Raw genomic sequence first — 20,598 nt, 5'->3', positions numbered from 1 at the left:
GTCCATAATGAAAATCCAATACACCGATGATGTCAGCACAGGGAAAGCTTTATTCAACTCCGACAAACACACTACCACATCTGCCTGTGGGCTGCCCCCTCTAACACATTTCACCCTTACAGGCTGAGTCATAGAGAGCAAGATCTCCTTTAATTCATGGTTACCATGTTCTGTAACCTTATATAAAACCCATATTCCTTTAGAACAGGGATAGCCAAACATTGATCCCCTAGCTGTGGTGAAACTACAAATACCATTAGACTTTGCAAGTGTCTGAAAGCCACAGGTGTGACTTCCCGAGGCAGAGACATTATAGGATTTGTAGTATCACCTCAGCAGGGGCCGAAGTTTGGCTACCTCTGCATTAGACATGTGACATGTCTTACTGTTATGGGGCTAAGGATCAACTGAGCTGAAAATTCTGTTGTAAACATTAGAGCCGGCTTGCCAGAATCTGCAAATTCAGCGTATGTGTAAATTATTTGTGGTCTGTAATTTTCACCAGCCAAAGAATTAATTAATAGATTGTTAGTCTGTAATAATAGGGTTTTCTTCTGATTACACCAGAAATCACACACTGTTTTCCAATTCTCTGTAGGGCTCTGGGCATTTTCATTTTGGCTGTAATATAACATGCCAGGAGTATGAGGATGAAAAATACAGTTACAATAGTTTGCATAGCTTGTAATTGACTTTGAAAAGGCAGAAATTATTAACTTGTATTCATAATGTGCCAGCATTTCACATAGATTGTACAGTACAGCGATACAACAGGCACTGGACAAGAAAAGGGTTTTTCTGTCCAGTGTCTAATCACCATGTGATAGCTGCATATTACCCAGTTGTCTCTGAATTGCCCGTGTCCAGTACTGTACGATCAAGAAATAGGAGTCTTAGCGGAGATGTGTGAAAGCTGCAGAGAAGGAAAGTGAAGGTGTTGCCCATGATAACTGTTCAACTACATTTTTAAAATTATTTTCTGCCACACACTGGAAGGATGTAAGATAGAACCTAACTGGCTGTTATGATCACAGCTAACACTTTTACTTAGAAAAATACATTTAAAATTTTTTTTTTTTGGTTGAGTAAGGGAGGGTTATAACTAGGGATGCACTGATAACAATACTAGTATTGGTGCTGATACAGACTATTTGGGTGAGTACTCGTACTTGCCCAAATGCTCCGACACCTTCCCCGATACTGGAACTCCTGGTCAGAGGAAGATTTCCTCTGACCGGCAGTGCCATAGGGGAACATGGAGCTGGCTTCCCGGGCAATCAGGAAGCCGGATGGCGAGCAATGGCCCACCTCCCGGGTTCCTTATTGGCTGATAAACAGTTCCCATGCTGATTGGCTGGAAAGCTGGCTTCCCAGCCAATCAGCAACAAGACCGTTTTCTGGCAAATCAGGACACCGGTAAGTGGGTCATTACTCAGCTTAATGCTGATTGGCTGGGAAGCAACATGGAGCAACATGGAGCTGGCTTCCCGGGCAACTAGAAAGCCGGGCGGCATCTTATTACCTGCTGCCCAGCTTCCTGATTGCTCTGGAAGCCGGCTACATGACAGTGGAAGCATCGGTATCGGTACTCGGTATCGGCGAGTACCAAAAGCAAAATATCGATACTCATACTGGATACCGAAATAACTGTATTGGTGCATTCCTAGTTATAAGCCCTGTCAGCTTTTTTGCCATCTTTGTCCCTTTGGGGAGATTTCCCTTCACTTCCTGTCATATAGCCACAACAGGAGGTGAGAGGAAATCCCTCCAAAGTGAGGGAAATCCCTGGTGGCCAGCAGGGTCACCAGTACTTGTGGCCTCATTGGAAGATTTCCCATCTATTTATGTTCCGACAACCCAACATTTAGGAATTTCTCTCAATTTCAGTGATAACAGTTACCAGAACAAATAGAGGGGTAAATCTATCTAACAGGGACACAGTACGAACGCAAACATTTACCAGCTAGCCTGCACAAAAATAAACCGTCTAACCTCAAACCAGTGGTTTTAGTTGCACAACTAAAAAAAACATGGAAGCCACAATGCCTTGTAAAGGCCCCTCTGTGTATGTGATCCTAATGCTAATCTATGAGAGCATATATAGCAAAGGAGCTCCCATAGCTATATATAGCTATAGGATCATATATAGCAAAGAATGAATTGGGTGCAGGTTTGCCAGGAGGTAGCCCATTCCTCCTTAAATTCACAGGGACACACCAGAAGAACAGCACATTATAATGGAAGCTGAAGCCGCCAATATGTCCTCACACCAAACCAAACAAGTGAAACAAAAATGGCAACCACACTCATCAATTCATAACTAGCTTTAAAGGAAAGTGCACATGGAAGGGCTTTACACAGTACAAAAGCAAACATTTCCAAACACGCTCACCAACCGGCCTGCAAAAAAACTTACACTGTGTCACAACTTGCGTTAAAAACAGAGGTTTAAGTTGCATAATTTTTGCAAAATATGTAGAAGCCACACTGCCTGGTCATAGCACCTCCTGTCTAGTGTGGTCCTAACTCTAATCTATGAGAGCCTCCATCTTGGAGCGTATATGGCAATGGATAAAATGAGCGCAGGCATGCCGTACAGGTAGCCCATTCCTCCTTAAGTGTTTGTTTGTGTTGTGGAAAACCCTTCCGTGCGCACTTTACTTTAAAAGCTATTTATGAATTGATTTTATGCGGTTGGCATTTGTGTTTAGCTATAACAATCAAAATACAATAAAATACCTGTGATTATCCATCTGAAGTTTTCTCACATTTTCACTGACTCATTCTTTTGAATGTAAAATGTTTTAAACCAAAATTATTTCAAATCAGAAGTAAATGTCACTGCCCTCTCTTCACTGCGACTTTCAGGCCAGGTAGGTCTGACGCCTGACTGCTCTGGTGACCACAAGGTTATTCCGGTTAGAAGGCAGGGAAGGATGTGAAAAAATATCATAAAATGATCCGACTGAAATGGTGCACATGGGTGCCTTCAGTTCCAATCAGCAAGGGATCCATGCACGGATCTCCTACTGATTGGAGCACTTTGGAATGGATGTCGCCATTGTGATATCCATGTCCATCTAGTTTTTTCCTCCATCTTGCGATCCTCCGAGCTGGCTGGCTGATTGAATGAGGATCATCCTCGATCCTCATTCAATCCACCGAGCGGGCTGGGTGTGGCGGCAGTCCCTACAACCTGTCCCCTTCTCTGCTGCAGCAATGGAATGCCCCTTGGCGTCCTCCACATCCTATTCACTGTGTATAGAACGTGATGACTCAGGGACCTTAGACCGCTGCAGTGGAGCGGAAGAGAGGCACCAGGGACCGGTATGAGAGCAAACCGTCTCCGAGGATCAGATGAGTATAACCTTTTTTTATTTTTAACCCTAGGCAAAAATGAGCACTTAACCCTTGCAGTGCGGTCATTTTTTGAATGAAAAAAATGACCAAAGTTCTTTAATCAGAACCCCAGCCAAAAATAACAAGATAAACAGTAATCTACGAGAAGATATCATAGGGGTGCGGTTTGAATTGTCATTTTCTTTTCTCCTTTATTTAAATCTTCATTTGTAATTGTTACACTTGGAAACACAAATCTTGAACATGCAAATAATGCTTTGATTGTCCTTCTTGAAGTTAAAGATCTGCTTGTGTATGCCACGTGTGTACTTGTATGTATTTTGGCACAAGACCTATTGTGACAGATTTGTGCCTGCCATGACTGAGCCGAGTGTGGAAGATGCAGAGCTTTGCCTGTTGTATCAGCGCTGCATTTCGTCTTCTTACAAGCAGACAGCAGTGACAGATGTTTACCCTATAGCACTGGTCCAGGAAGATGTTCAGTGCTTGTTTCCCAGTATATACGGCTGACATGTTTCTCAGGGCTACAAGATGTCAGCTGAACATTTCACTTGTCCTCATAAATGATTGCAACACCACCGTGAGAAATACATATGTTCTGAAATTAGAATAGAATAAGATTCTGTATATGTATAGACATTGAAGTATATCTGATAGAATAGGGAAGATTTAAAACCCTAGTCTGGAAGTTGGGGAGATGCACCTTCACTATTTGTCCTATAGACCGGACAGGAAATGTCAGGAAATCTCTTTTAAAGTGGGGGAAGTTCCCTATCTCACCTGAACAAGTGTCCCTTGTGTCGGAAGATTTCCTCTCTATTCCTGTTCTGTCAGTGCAGTGGCTGAGAGTGGTGTGCAAAAGCTTTAGATGCACTTTAAAACTGGCCATACATGGACCAAATGTCATAATTTCATCAAAAACCAGAAAGATTTTGCTCCATGGGAGACCCTATCGGCAGCCACCTGCTCAACATCCTTTGGAGCTGGGTGGAAAATTCTTGGGCAAAGAGTGGCTGCAGCCAAAGAGCTACAGTCACTGCTGGGTATTGTGACAGTTTTTTCTTGTTTAGCCCACGAGGATGAACAATAAAAAAATGTAAGTGTGTGGCAGCTTTAGCTCTGTTTTTAACAGTCTCTTTTAGGCTCCATAAACACAGGTGTCAACATAGGACATTATGACCCCCACGGAGTGCCAGAAAATTATATAAAAATCAAAAAAATTTTTTTTTCATTTAATGCTGTTGAAATCACTTACAATGGATGCTGCTACTCTCTCACTGCAATGGTTGTGTGCTCATTTTTGTGTTGGTGCTAAAAAGGACCAGGAATCGGTCTAAGAGCAAGCCAGCTCAGGATCAGGTGAGTATAACTTTTTTTTTTAGCACCTAGACAAAAACGGCACTTAACCCTTGCAGTGCGGGAGTAGCCCTACCGCAAGGGTTAAAACTGCTTTTTCCAGGAGTTCTACTTTAAACCATATGAATAAAAGCTGACCATTGTATGCACCCCTCTTAGTAAAATAGTTTGTTCACCCCTGTTAGGCCTTATTCACACAGGGTAGAATGGGGCCGTACAGATCCGGGCGGTGTGCACGGCCGTATCGAGTTGTTCCTGGGAAGGACAGGTGCTGCGTGTGATTATACGCACCAGCCTGTTCTTCCCTATGGGAGGACGCAGCTGTACGCTGTCGTATGCTCACCCGAGCTACACATCCGTGCGGTTCTGGTTGTCCGTACTCTGACGTAGACAGGATGGATTCTGTCTGCGTCCGAGCACGTACACACGCTCCCGCACGGATGTGCAGCTCGGGTGAGCACACGGCCGTGTAGTCTCATAGGGACGAACAGGCTGCTGCGTACAATTACATGCAGCAGCTGTCTTTCCTCAGAATGGCCCGATACGGCCGTCCATGCCGCACAGATTTGTAGGGCCCCACTCTATCCTGTGTGAATGAGGCCTTACTGTCACATTTGCTGGACAGCTTGGTTTGCATACAAGTGTGGAGAAGAATATTACAGTATTAATGTCATGTGAAATAAAAAAATAATCTACTGAATAATACCATGACAGATATAAATCACATACAGTTGCCAGAATACAGTATATTTCTCTATAGTGGTTTTTATGCTTACATGCACAGGATTAATAATTGCCAGAATACATGTGTGAGATTAGCTTTCAATGGTAGCACATTAAGGACGGAGTCCACTCGCTTATCACCTCTTTTAAGGGCTTCCTTGCCCAATTTTATTAAATGAACATTCACAAAACTATGTGATTACCATCGCAGGGGTTCTTTATCCCAGAAATACAGGCACATCCAACCTTCTGGCTTTCACTCACAGCACTGCTGCTCCGGCCTGAGGCCACTGTCTGTTCCTCCAGACGGTCTTGTGCTAAACCTGCACAAGAGGTCCCGCAGCTCCGCTGCACTGGCCTCCACTCTGACTCCTGGGTGGAGTTCTCCTGACTCACAGGTGGGGCCCTGAACACATCCCAGCACACTCTTCATGAGGGATGTACACAGGTGCACAATCAGGTGCTGGTCACTACCAAAGCATGGACCCAGGAATGGAGATTTCGTCCCACCCAGAGCTCTAAGAAATCTCCTGGCTCCAGGATCCCAACTATGATCCAGAAAACCCGGAAAGAATTGAAAAGGCAGTTCTCTCCTGGTACACGTACTTTCTTCCTGGAGCCACTCAGCCAGAGGGGTGAGGGAACCCTGGGTGACTTTGAGGCCACCTAACACCGTGGTATTGCCTCACAATGCCACACATGATTGATCTTGTAGAATGGAAAATACCGCACAGTCTGCACAACTAGCATGGTAAAAAATGAACTCATGTACCATTGCCATATGCTGCACCTACAGTTAGCGTGTATTCAAGCACAGGAGGCCTTAATAGACTAATATTGTTCTGCACTATTGGCTGGGGTAAAACTTGCCGAGTCTGGGGGTCAAGTCTCTCTGTGCTAACACATACTGTACACTATCACTCCGAGCCCAGTAGAAGCCACTAGCTCCAGTCAGGCTTTGTAAACAAGTAGGTTCATTGGGTCAACACAAAGTATTCCTGGAATATTTCACAACATTTAACTAGCATTAAAGAATATGGAACACTGTTGCATTTCCATATTTTTGTGACAAAGAGATGAACTATGTACCAGCTCACTTTTTTTTCTAGTACTCAGGGACTATAGTTTCTTAATACTGGATTTGTTATAGAAGAAGTTGTCTCTTTTGAGTGAATGAACAGATGAATGAATGAATTATTTTTGACAAGAAATACTAAGGAGCGGATTCATTTCCAGCATGCATAAATATGCTGGCACTTTCACCCTTTTCACATCACGTTAATGACTGCAATGTTTTCATGTCTTTAGACTAGAGACTGCCCCTTGGGTTACTACCAAAGGAATAGTGCATCGGCTGTAAGCCTGCTGCTGTTGGACTGAACCATTCAACACTTTTTGTTAGTGTTGTTTTTGAATAGCCGAGAACTGGGTTACATACAATACAGTCTCCTGATGTTTGGTGGATTAGAGTGCTTTTTTTTTTTCACCGTACGATGACAACACAGCCTTTGCTCAGAGTTACAGCTTAGTGCCTCCTGCTCAGCTGTTTAGATTTATTCTGCAATGGGAAGCAGATCTTGTCAGGTACAATAACTATCATCTGCCTTAACAGAGAAGCTCTCAAGCAACATCTGGACTTTCCTTTAGCTCGAATGGCTTCCCTGCTGGCGTCTGAGATGTACCATGTGGTAGGAAGTGTAGCCACTTCTCAAAGATTCAGACTGGCTCAAATGGGTTAGTACCTGCCATAAACTTTGTCCTGGTTCCTATGCTGGACCTGTGTCTTTGGTGTTTTCAGGTGTCCTCAACTGATGGACCCTTGTGTTGTCCATGAGCTTTGTGTTACGTCATTTTCTGTTTGTAAGTTCAGTTTAATGCAGTTTATTTTTCTATAAAGTGGTTGAAGATTATTTGGGGTTGCTATATGACATCTAAGTGCTAACAAATGTTCCTTCTAATAAACCCTGGCTATGGATGCTTCCCAGAGGTGGCACATTACTTATTTTCTTACTCTTCTTGCAAAGATCTTTGGGATGCTCGTGCTGTCATAATATATTAGACTGCTGCTGCCTCCGCTCCTTTAATTATTACATTTAAACGTCTCATGGCAAGCGGCGCACTAGCTATCTACTTTAAAGAATGGACGGATGCCCTCTGACAGTTTAGAGAGCGTGTTTTTCTTAATGGCTGTGCATTTGTATCCAAGCTCTTAAAAGTTCCATTTACTCAAGTGATTAGAAAATGAGTTTACCCTGACTCTTAATATTGCTTCATTTAAAATGCATTTTATTATTCATGTATAGCCTTCTGTCTTTCTACGGTGCGATACTGTTGTTTCTTTTTTCCCTTTGCCTTGCACATTAGTATTCCGGTCATTTTTCAGAGGTGCCACAGATGACAATATTGCACAAGTCTGTTTGTGTCTAAATAGAACAAATGACTACTAAACCAAAGGACTACTAAAGTAACCTCTACTGTTGAGCGTAAAATCCATTCTTGTTCATAAAATAAAAACAGTGATTTAATATAACAATGAAGTCATGCTTTTGTCACAGTATAATGTATTAATATATTTGGTAAAATGCGGAACTATTGAATGACAAATTATTACTCTTTTTGTTATAGCGAAGTATTGAAGGATTGCATAATGGCATGATGTATTTATAGTATTTACGCACCTGCAGTCAAACAGTTCAGCAGTGATTTGTCTACTATGGTATGTCTAGGTTTAGATCCTTAAAGATGCCATAAACGCGGTTGTGAACTGCATAGCTTAACAAACCGTAGCTTAACTCACCAGTTAAGTAAGATGATAAATATAAAAGTTTGATGGCACCGTGAGGCTGAACTATCATCATTCAGGTAGAATAAGAGGGATTAGTGCATGTCACTGTGTATATTCCAGCACATTGCATTTTCATCTGTCTCTCCACATTCACATGTATATCATTAAGCTGAGCAAAGAACTATGATGATATGCAAAGTACACAAAGCTGTGGCAGCCGGATTTCTTCTTTTATCCATTTATGTTTGAAGTTTTTTATGAATTCCAAATGATCAGAGTGAATGCTTAAAACAAGGTTTCCGTGAACTTCTGTAGATTCTCTGGTCGAATTGTTTGACAGTCAGCTGCAAGTTTGGAATGTTTGTATCTGTTCTTGTTCACCTGTTGAAGAAATGGAGGTGTCCTGAGGATGCTTAAGAGAGGCTGACATGTGCAAGATAATTTCCTTGTTTAGGCTGGATATGCACTTAAGCATATGTGTTAATGTGCATGAGTAACATATATTTTACATGCACATTTGTGGGGCCATACCATACATTTCCAATCAGACCCAACATTCTTACAGTGTATGGTCAGCTTAAGCCTCTGCAGCCTCTATGCTGCCAAGGAACATTCAGACAGGAGGAGAGAGATAACCTCACCAGTCAGCTGCAGTGACTTTACGGTCCAATCGTAGGCAGGGGGCAGACAGGTGACCAAATTGTACTGCTTATCTGGACTAGGCTTCAAAAAAATTACATTTTAGCGGGCAACACATTAAATTCTAATCAGCCCCCAACAATCTTAAAAAGTGTGCTGTCAGGTTTAGCCCCTGCAGCCTTGTTGCTGATAAGGAACATGGAAATTGAAGACATTAACCTGACTGTTCTGTCCAACAAGACTCAGGACTGGCTTCACAAAATTACATTTTTGGGAGCAACCCATTCATTGCTAATAAGCCCCCAGCAATCATACACAATGTACAGTTAGTTTTAGCCTCTGCAGCCTCTGTACTGACAAGGAGCATGCAGACAGGAGGAGAGAGATAACTTTATTAAGTTTACTGTCCAATCATAAGTAGAGGGCAGGGTGGTGACCAACCTATACTGCTTAACTGGAATCCAGGCTTAGGAGTAGCTTCACAAAATTAAAAACAATTTGGTGCTGAACCTCTTTAAGCGCCCATAGGAAATAAATAGGCAGGTACAATGCAGTTTAACAAGTGTTAACACGCACGCATTCTTATGAATGGATCCTTAAACATCACTTGCACTTGCCACATATAACAATGTACAGTAGGTACATACACAAACAACACAACAGAAGTGTTTGCTATTCCTACATAGATTTCCCAGACCATGGATATTCTCTTTAGGATAGCAGTCATTCCCTTCTCTCTACAGTAAGGAGAGCCATTGATCTTCCAAGGATGTGCTGCATCCAACTGTTGCTCATGTCTGGGGAAAATGTTGTGTGGCTCCATTATCTCAGGTACGAGTTGAGGATGGTGTACAACCTACAGTGTTGTTTGCTTTCCTTCATCGAAGTTTCAAACACATCCGATCGCACATAACAGTAGGCTATCGAATGGTGTAGCAAATGGTGTTTAGGCTGCAGTTTCCTATTAAATATTAATGCTGAAAATATTAACATATTTAATCAAGTTGCTGCCAATAAAGGATAATGAATCTTAAAAAAACAAGAGCAGTGTTTTCCCAGAAGTGAACATGGCAACATATTTTTATATGGTATAAACTGTTGCTAAGTTTAATGTTTTTATGGTGTGACCTTGGTAGCTCCACCACTGTATAGAGGAGTACAAATCCCAGAAATACATTGTACAGCAATGCAGAATATCACCAGCTATAGAGGACTACAAATCCCAGCAATACATTGTACAGCAATGCAGAATATCACCAGCTATAGAGGACTACAATCCCCCGCAATACTTTATACATCAATACAGGCCCCTCCATACCTGGCTTCACCCTCTCCAGGCCCCCTGCACCCCTGTACCAGTTTTTACCCATTAGTAAGTACACAGAAAACACTAGCACAATGTAAAACATGTGCATTTAAACTAGTTGAGGCCCCTTTTACACAAGGTTTAGGCAGGTCTGCCCGTCAGGTTTTCAGGAGAACATGATGGAATGTTAGCCTCTGGGCAGTCGGATGTAAGTGGACATGTGTCTGTTTAAAAACCTATTACCTCCGAGTCCATCTAGTTCTGTCAGACAGGAGGAGAGAGATAACCTCACCAGTCAGCTGCAGTGACTTTACGGTCCAATCGTAGGCAGGGGGCAGACAGGTGACCAAATTGTACTGCTTATCTGGACTAGGCTTCAAAAAAATTACATTTTAGCGGGCAACACATTAAATTCTAATCAGCCCCCAACAATCTTAAAAAGTGTGCTGTCAGGTTTAGCCCCTGCAGCCTTGTTGCTGATAAGGAACATGGAAATTGAAGACATTAACCTGACTGTTCTGTCCAACAAGACTCAGGACTGGCTTCACAAAATTACATTTTTGGGAGCAACCCATTCATTGCTAATAAGCCCCCAGCAATCATACACAATGTACAGTTAGTTTTAGCCTCTGCAGCCTCTGTACTGACAAGGAGCATGCAGACAGGAGGAGAGAGATAACTTTATTAAGTTTACTGTCCAATCATAAGTAGAGGGCAGGGTGGTGACCAACCTATACTGCTTAACTGGAATCCAGGCTTAGGAGTAGCTTCACAAAATTAAAAACAATTTGGTGCTGAACCTCTTTAAGCGCCCATAGGAAATAAATAGGCAGGTACAATGCAGTTTAACAAGTGTTAACACGCACGCATTCTTATGAATGGATCCTTAAACATCACTTGCACTTGCCACATATAACAATGTACAGTAGGTACATACACAAACAACACACCAGAAGGGTTTGCTATTCCTACATAGATTTCCCAGACCATGGATATTCTCTTTAGGATAGCAGTCATTCCCTTCTCTCTACAGTAAGGAGAGCCATTGATCTTCCAAGGATGTGCTGCATCCAACTGTTGCTCATGTCTGGGGAAAATGTTGTGTGGCTCCATTATCTCAGGTACGAGTTGAGGATGGTGTACAACCTACAGTGTTGTTTGCTTTCCTTCATCGAAGTTTCAAACACATCCGATCGCACATAACAGTAGGCTATCGAATGGTGTAGCAAATGGTGTTTAGGCTGCAGTTTCCTATTAAATATTAATGCTGAAAATATTAACATATTTAATCAAGTTGCTGCCAATAAAGGATAATGAATCTTAAAAAAACAAGAGCAGTGTTTTCCCAGAAGTGAACATGGCAACATATTTTTATATGGTATAAACTGTTGCTAAGTTTAATGTTTTTATGGTGTGACCTTGGTAGCTCCACCACTGTATAGAGGAGTACAAATCCCAGAAATACATTGTACAGCAATGCAGAATATCACCAGCTATAGAGGACTACAAATCCCAGCAATACATTGTACAGCAATGCAGAATATCACCAGCTATAGAGGACTACAATCCCCCGCAATACTTTATACATCAATACAGGCCCCTCCATACCTGGCTTCACCCTCTCCAGGCCCCCTGCACCCCTGTACCAGTTTTTACCCATTAGTAAGTACACAGAAAACACTAGCACAATGTAAAACATGTGCATTTAAACTAGTTGAGGCCCCTTTTACACAAGGTTTAGGCAGGTCTGCCCGTCAGGTTTTCAGGAGAACATGATGGAATGTTAGCCTCTGGGCAGTCGGATGTAAGTGGACATGTGTCTGTTTAAAAACCTATTACCTCCGAGTCCATCTAGTTCTGAAAAAAGTTCAATTTTGGCGGGTCTGAATGGGATGGATTGGAGGTAAATGGATGTAAACACATGTCTGCTTACATCCGACTGCCTATAGACCTAATATGGGTCCTATTCGTTCACTTTTTCCTCCACCGCAAGACACATCTGTGACATCCATGCAATACTGCTGGGATCTGTGCACTTCCATTTAAAAGGGACCTTTGAGTTAATTTACTAAAGGCAAACAGGCTGTTCATTTTGTAGGAGAAGGATTCCTTAGCTTGGTGAACGTGAAAATTCACTTTGCCCAATACCCAATCATGAGCAAGGAAAATAAAAAAAGATTGTTGCTTTCACTTCATTGGATGATGAAAGTTAGCAGGGATTTACCTCATTTACTAAGCTAAGAGAAAATTTCCTTGCAAAGTGAACTGCCTATTTGCTTCTAATAAATCAACCTCCTTGAAATGTATCCTGAAAATGCGTCACTGTGTATATAGCTGTGCCGTAGACATTGTTAATAGCTCAAGAATATAAAGTAGGGATGCACCAATACCAGTTTTTCATTATCAAGTATGAGTATCGATTTTTTTTCCTGGTGCTCGCCGATACCGATAGCGGAAGTCCAATTAAGGAAGCCGGGTGGCGTGTGATGCCTCGCCGCCCGGCTTCCTGATTAGCTGGGAAGGTGGGTGGCATGTAATGACTCGCTTTCCAGATTAGCTGGGAGGCCATCTCCATTCTCCCTCATCACCAGGGGACAAGGGAGCATGGAGCCAGCTTTCTGGCCAATAAGGAAGCCAGTGGGGCGAGTAATGACTCGCCGCCCGACTTCCTTATTGGCCAGCTTCCCAACCATTCAGTAAGCTGGACGGCGAGTCATTACCTGCAACCCGGCTTCCTTATTGGCCAATAAAGCTAGCGCCATGCTCCCTTGTGACAAGGGAGCATGTAGCCAGCTTCCCAGCCAATCAGGAAGCCGGGCGGCGTTTAATGACTCACCACCCAGCTTACTGATACCGGAGATTCCGGTATCGGGATAGGCATGGGGAAAATTTGGGTGAGTACGAGTACTCGCCCAAATACTCGGTATTAGCACCGATACTAATATCGATATCAGGGCATCCCTAATATAAAGGTATATGTTACAATATATTATTTAAGCTAGTCATTGTAAAGTAGAGATGTGTAATTATATTGTGTTTAGATACATGAGGATAAATAGGAGTGCGTGATCTGCAGTGTGCTGGAATGCAGTTAAACCTCTGATTTTAATTGAATTGACTGAAAGTGGGTTGGAACTGTAAGCTATTATTGCTTAATAATCTGTCTGTCTATCAGCTTTCTAGAGGGCTTTCCCCTTCCCTCTTGCCCACGGAACCGACATTGCTTTGTAGATTGTTAATTATCCTTCATTGCCTGAATAGCTGCCGTATGTATATGTTTTAATGGTTTATTTATTTGTGATCTAAATAAAATGGTATCCTTTGATTATTCAGACATGACTTCCACAGCATACTGCTATATGTTGTTGTGCTGCTTTATAACGGATTGTGTGGGGAAGATAAAGAGATGGTGTTGTGTATGTAGTCACTGCAAGCTGGGAAAATTACTCCTGAATCAGGGAAATAGTTTGTTCGCTGCTCTCTCTTCCTCTATTTCCTTCAGCAATCAGGACTTTGTTGCATTTATGTGACAAAATACTTATGTATAAAAACATCTAAAATGTAAGACTCAGTATTGCCGATTGCAACCTGATTGCAGTTTTTGGTGCCGAGGTAAAATCCTGTTGCTACAGGTAATAGAGAGATTTTTTCAATCATATATTTTTTTATATACGATGTTTATATTAGAACCCCCTCTCTACTGTCTGGTATTATACCATACAGCGGGGACAGGTCATTTGTAAACCCCTTATGAGCTGTTTCTAATTCCCATGTATAGTCCCAACAAAGTCTGTAACTTTTCTCTCTTTCTGGTTAAAGGAATGATCCTTACTAGTGCTGGAAAATCCAATAATGCTGGAGTCCATTATTCACTCTGTCATTCTGACTGGTGTATTAATAAATTGCTGAATTATGATGAAAGATGGATCCCAAGGAGAAGTATGAGGTGAGTGCTTTTCACTCACCTCATAGTTCTAGCCGACTTGTGACAATGAGACTGTCACAGGTCGGCTCAGTAGATCGGGAGGTGAGCGAACACATACCGGCGTTCGCTCACCTCTCGATCCTGTCATGGCTCTGTGCCGTGACAGGGCGATCCGCCAGCGCTGACTGGCGGAACGGACGGGGGAGGGGGCGGTTACAGCTTGCTCTGCCTCTAGATAGGCAGAGCCAGCTGTCAGTCACACAGCTGGGCGGATCCAGACATAATTGTCGGGATCCGCTTCAGCTGCGGCGTCTCAGTATATCGCGAGCAGCAGCTTGCGGTATACTGTGGAGTCTCAGTGTATACTGAGCCTAGGGTGATGGGAGGACGCTAGTTTGTGTACTCCCGTTACCCTAAGGAGAACTATGGGGAAAAGCCTTAACCCCATAGTTCTCCTTTAATGCTGTAATGGGTTATGTTGCAAAAATGCCCAGCCCTATGACAAGCATTGTCTAAAAAGTAGAACACTTCCTTATTAGGATTTGTGCTAAAGCTGAAAGTTGTATTAAACAGTGGCGTCACAAGTGGGGTGACAGTCATTTTGGTGTCACCCCCTATGAAAAGTCGGCCACTCAGTCACCGACAGTGTCAGGAGAGAGGAGGGGACCCGGCGGCATACCTCATCCCGCCGGGTAAAGTCCCCTCCTCTCTCTGCCGGCGTCCATCACCAAGATGGCCCCCGGCAGGCGTCAATAAGACGAACGCATATGCGCGATGACGTCATTGCACGCGGCAACGTCATGCGCATCTGCAATGACATCATGGTGGGGTGTCCCCGGTCTCCGCTCTGGGTGACATCCAGCCTTGAAAAATTGGGAGAAATGTCCCCTGGTGCAGCGCTAACACTGAGGTGAGGGTGTGGGAGTAAGGGTTAGAGTGCTTGGTGTGCGGGTTCTTAGAAATACGGACTGTGGTGTCCGACGTTAGCTAATTAGGAAAAAGGCTTGAGAAAGAAGAACAGCTCTTCGAAACACGTAGCCAGCCTTTGACACGGTCACCCGTTACCCCTTACACCTCCGCCACTTGCTCTCACCCGTGCTACCCCACGGATACACCGCTCGCTGTTCCGGGCTCCCTGCTCGTGCCCTCGAGCGGTGTAGTCTCACTTATCTCCTTGGCTCACCCCAACCTCTGTATTCCTCCAGGCATTCAACTCCACCACCGACCTCCTCTGGACACTCTCCTCCTGCCAGCGCCAGCCCCGCCCCTCCCGTACGTTCTGTTCAGGCTCTCATTCACTGTCCTCTCCCAGCGGCCGGCATCCTCCAGACAAGCAGTCCCACACTATTGAGGATCCGGGCTACATCTCTCATAGATCGTTAAAATATCCAGTAACCTGGTCCCCACCGTGCCTGCCACTCTCTGCATCACGCCCCGCCCCCCTATCTCAGATCCCTGCCATACTTTACATCGGACCCAGGTTCCCACTGACATTGAACCCTTCTCAGCCCCAAATCTGCCCACACACCGCTCTGAGTGCCTATCACCCTGAGCAACTTTGGACTTTCATCCATCCTCACCTCGCCACTGATGCCACGCAGGTACCCACTACTTGGTAAGTTTGATACCCTTATTTGTTTTTTACAAATCACCACTTGGTAGTGGCGCTTCTTTACTCCTTGTTTTTTCCTGACATCCAGCCTTGGGATGCCCCTGGTATTAAACCCTCAAACTTTTTAAATAATGAATCCAGATCGAGCAAATATACACCTCCCAGTAAAGAATGATTGCCTGAACACTTACAGTTATCATGTTTCTAAACAGCTGACTCCAACTCCCCAAGTTCGGCTTCCCTGAATTTCCTGTACAGTACAAAATCACAAAGGACAGAGCAATCTCCAGCAGTCGTCCATCTACTAGTTTGGAGAAGCAGGGAGCAAAGGAGTGGACTGCCTTGCTGTTTCTGTGTGTTACAGCTTACTAGCACACACAAGGGTGGCTCCATAGGACCCTGCAAGGGATAGGAGCCACCCTCAAACAGGGTATCAGTGCCAGTGCTCATGGGACCAGCTGAGTCTGCAGGAAACTAAAACTATTAAACATCAGGAAGCATCAGCCATTTGTAAGTGATTTCTCAGCATTTGAAATAGATTTCAAATCTTTTGACTTTAATATCACTTGAAGCTTTATCTGCTTATATTTTGCCTTCACTTGTCCCCCTCACCTTTCTCTCCCCCCTCCCCTCCCCTCATCCACATGCTAAGAAAATGATTACATAAAAGCTTTCTGTTTTCACTACATCCTTAAAGTTAGACCCGGTGTCATCATCATGTGCTTCTCTCTGCAATGCAGACAGATCATGGCTGGTGGGAGGGTCAGCAGGGAGCGGTACATAGCTGTCTGAAAACAGGAGGCCGTGGTAATGCCCACATGTAATCCTGAACCTCCATGATTGAAATCCAATGAATGAAAGGGGCGAGCAAGGGACAGTTAAGCTGGGGAGGAAGGAGCTAGATGATGGTGGATGTCCTCCAGCCAAGAAAATTGACTTGCTGGTGATTCTAATGCATGCTGTAAGAATCTCACAGTGTGCTGTGAAGTCAGTTAGCAATTTCAGTAGAGGAGAGGTACCTGTACAACTGTGCAAGACTGAAGGGGAAGCTAAAGTTCAGCTTTAATAAAGTAGTATAGCAAGGCAGTGATGTCACACAGGGTGCTAAATACACAATTCCAATTCATAAATGTAAACTGTGTTACCTACCAAAGCATATGTAATACTTTTACAATTCTTTTACCTGCCTATAACTAGGCAAATTACATCTCCTGGTTCATTTCCTTGTGGTGTCTATTGAGGAGTGAAGTCATCTTCCTCGTTATGCAGTGTAGAATTGGGTGAATCACAAGACTGGCTGAACACAATTGCAAATCTTTTGGCATGTAATACATTTTGCAAGTGTATTAAGCTTTTGTCTGCATATAGATTAGCTTTTGGCCATTTACTGGGAAACAATTTCACATATTTTACCCCACCAAACACTCCTAGCACTATCCAGAATGATGATTATTGTTGTTTTCGGGAAGAGAGGCTTTGAATGCCTGTTTGTACCAGTGATATTATTATGAAAGATCATTGATAATGTAGGCAGTAAGAATTACAGCCATACGCTGGGAGCATTGATTGCCTCTGTCTGCTGTGGCCTTCATCCTGAGTGTGAAAACCTATTTAAAACTCATGTTTGACTGTAATAGACAGATCGTTCCAATGTGTGATTTCGATGTAAAAGTTTCTTATATTACACGCAGGGAGGATTGAAGGAGGAGAATTACTGATTCTCTGAATATAGATCTGTCTAATCTATAGAGAATAGCACAGGTTAGGAATCCAGGCAAGCATCATTCATGTACTGGACTATTCTGAATGTATCAATTCAGGTACAAATATGTCCTCCTGGCGTAGAAACCAATTAGCGTATTACAACATAAATGATTGTTCTGAGGTTGTTGGTGGGGCCAGGTCTAAGATCTTTGGGGAACCGAATAATGCATCTGTCACTAGATATTAAATGGTCAAGCAGTTAAGGTGACACTAAACCCAGGAGTTCAATCTTAAAAATACATTCAAGTACCTTAACTATTAATAAAAATGTATCTTATTTGTGTATCACTTAGCTGTAGATCCTCAAATCATCTCTGAATTGGTGCTGACACTGTACTTCCTTCTGGAGGGTGGCTACTTTTGTTCCCCATGGTTTCTGTGTATGTTGTAAAGTAGCCACTCCCCAAGATCGCTCCTGTGATGGACTACAAACTCACATTTAGTTTACTAATTTGTATTGAGATTGTAGTCCATCACAGGAGCGATCTTGGGGAGTGGCTACTTTACAACATACACAGAAACCATGGGGAACAAAAGTAGCCACCCTCCAGAAGGAAGTACAGTGTCAGCACCAATTCAGAGATGATTTGAAGATCTACAGCTGAGTGATACACAAATAAGATACATTTTTGTTAATAGTTAGGGTACTTGAATACATTTTTAGGATTTAGCTCCTGAATTTAGTGTCACTTTAAAGTATGGCAGCACAAGAGGGCATGAGGATGGGGGCATCGACTAGCACTTCTATAGTTCTCAGTCTAAGGAGTCTAAGGACTAAGGAGAGGTAAAATGTTGTGTACATTTCAGTGATCCCTACAGAAGACATCCAAAGCTTGACCATTCACTTGAATGCTATGTGAAGGCTCACAAGCCTAACAATGGATAGCACACCCAAAGGAAATCTCACAGCTCCAATTGCTTAGCCGCCATCAGGACTCCCCAGGTGCTGGTCTAATAATAATAGCCGACGAATCGACGATCGAAAACGTTGCCAACGTTTTCAATCGTCGATTTTAATCGACTAAATCGATTAACTGTTGCAGCTCTAGCACTATCCAGAGACCTCTATGAATAAGCCTATGGGTGAGACATGTGAGAGGTTGTAGCTGGTTGGGGGTGTGCAGTGCTGGTATTTGTTGCTTTGTACACTTTTATTCACTGTTATACTGGATTTGCTGTGAATTGCAATAAAGTCTGATGTTTTGGAATTCTCTGGATAGTGCGGTCTGTTCGTATACTATAACATTGGAAAGCACTCCGTCGTCTTCATGATTACAAAGCCTTTATTGACGTCTTTGAATAGACATATCACAAATAGAAGGGCAACGTTTCGGGGGGCACACTGCCTGATAAGGGGTCCCTGTGTGGCCCCAAAAATTGCACTTTTATCTGTGATATCTCCAATGTTGTTCTTGGCAGCGCCATCGGAGATGAAAGGGGATATACCAGCCAGGTTTTCGAAGGGAAGGGATTACCTACATTGACTCACAAGCTTAATGGCAGTTCACAAAAATGGGGTGTGATTAATTAAATGTTCACCCGGTATGGGAAGTTAGTGGCATATATTTGGAGTGTTTGAAGATTGGGGCTTGATCTTACCAGTTTATAGTCTTAAAAGTTTGTATGAGGTGCCCGGGAGTAGAAATAAATTTCCAACAATCTTTGCAGTTAAAGTCTCTTGGCCATCTCTGGCCAAAACTAAAAAACTACCCTTACCTCGGGGTTACACCCGCACTGCAAGGGTTAAGTGCTTGCTTATGTCTAGGGGCTTGAATAAAACCGTTGTTTATGTCTAGGGGTCCACAATGACCTCTTCTCCACCTGGTGTCTATGTGTACAGTGCAGGTCTTGGGAACCTGCATTAGACAAAATGACATTAGTTGTTCTTAGACCTCCAGAGCGAAGGGGAGAAGACGCTGCAGGGAAATGGTCCACCAGCCCTGAGGGAGCTAGTGGAAGTGGGAATCAGGTAAGTAAAGCGCTGCGCAAACTGTTGGCGCTATAAAAATCCTGTATTATAGTAATAATAATACAAATAAATCTGTTTCACTCCAGCTGCTAGATCTTCCAGATCTATCCAGCAATCCAGTGTGAAATCTTGCCTCTGTGCAAGAACTTTGCATTAAGACTGCTGCACTTGTCCTTGTGCAGGTTTCTGCAGTCAGTCAGTAGTGGGTGGGGCCTTGCTGGGCCCCTCCCACTTCTTCGCTCTCTGACCCGGCTATGTGCAGTACAGTGACAATGTCACCACTCTTTTTACAAGATAATAGCTGGGTTTGCAAAGGCATTTGGTGCATACCACACTGATTTTTATCTTTTGCGGCTATAGTGAAATATATACTGACATAAAAGTTTTTTGTGCCAGCAGTTCAGCTTTAAACTTGTCTGGAATAATTACGTTGAGTATATAGTGATTTACATATTGCTAAGACATAATTGTTTATTTTCTTTTCCCCTGCCACATAACTAGTGTTGTGGTCTGTGACATTTTGTATTTTGAGTGAATGTCTTCTGTTTTATGTATGTTATTTCAATGAAGGCAGACAGAAGCACATAAATGCGGTTGTTGTTGATAGATAACATTTGTTGAACAAAGCTGTGCGCTGCTGTTCTGGACCCCTTCAACCTCTCTTCTGAAGGCATTATAATAGCTGTCACAATAACAATATAAGTGCAAGCATTGGGTCTCCACCCATTAAAGATAAGCTCCCTGATCTTTATTGTCCAGGAGGTCACATAGTCCTAAGCTTGCCTAGAAAAATGTATTTCACGTAGATTGCTGAATGTGGTGGAGTTGAGATGAGAGATTCCTTTTATTTTCAAATGGAATGCCCCGGGCAGTTCCTGACATCATCTGTGCCCTGTCCGTACAAGACGTTATTTTGTACTGAATTCAGTATGTTAACTACTGTAATCTAGACTTGTCAAAAAGTTGACTTGCAGATAGCCATTTATACAATGGGAAGCAATGGTGTGAAAAATTTCTACCGAGTAATGTCAATCTTTCTGTGGTGACAGATAAAATAGTCCGGTGATATGGGATGCGAAGAGGTTTTTTTTATAAAGAATTGCCAGTTGTAGTAGAGAAGATAGAAAAGTGATACAGACGCATTGTGGGAGCTTATATA

The 20,598-nt window shown here is 43.0% G+C and overlaps 1 protein-coding gene across 1 annotated transcript in view; it reads left to right on the top strand.

Moving 5' to 3' along the window:
• The first annotated feature begins 7,017 nt into the window (after positions 1-7,017).
• Positions 7,018-20,598, top strand: part of PLCH1 (phospholipase C eta 1) — a 128,392-nt gene continuing 114,811 nt past the window's right edge. Inside the window, exon 1 of the mRNA XM_018557026.1 lies at positions 7,018-7,173. Coding sequence (XP_018412528.1) covers positions 7,092-7,173 — 82 coding nt within the window. The 5' untranslated portion in view covers positions 7,018-7,091. The remainder of the gene's footprint in view (positions 7,174-20,598) is intronic.

This window comes from Nanorana parkeri, unplaced genomic scaffold (genome assembly GCF_000935625.1).
Source record: "Nanorana parkeri isolate BGI_ZX_2015 unplaced genomic scaffold, ASM93562v1 scaffold263, whole genome shotgun sequence".
Lineage (NCBI taxonomy): Eukaryota > Metazoa > Chordata > Amphibia > Anura > Dicroglossidae > Nanorana > Nanorana parkeri.
The sequence above is the reverse complement of the archived record's forward strand: the minus strand, read 5'-3'. Positions and strand labels throughout refer to the sequence as shown.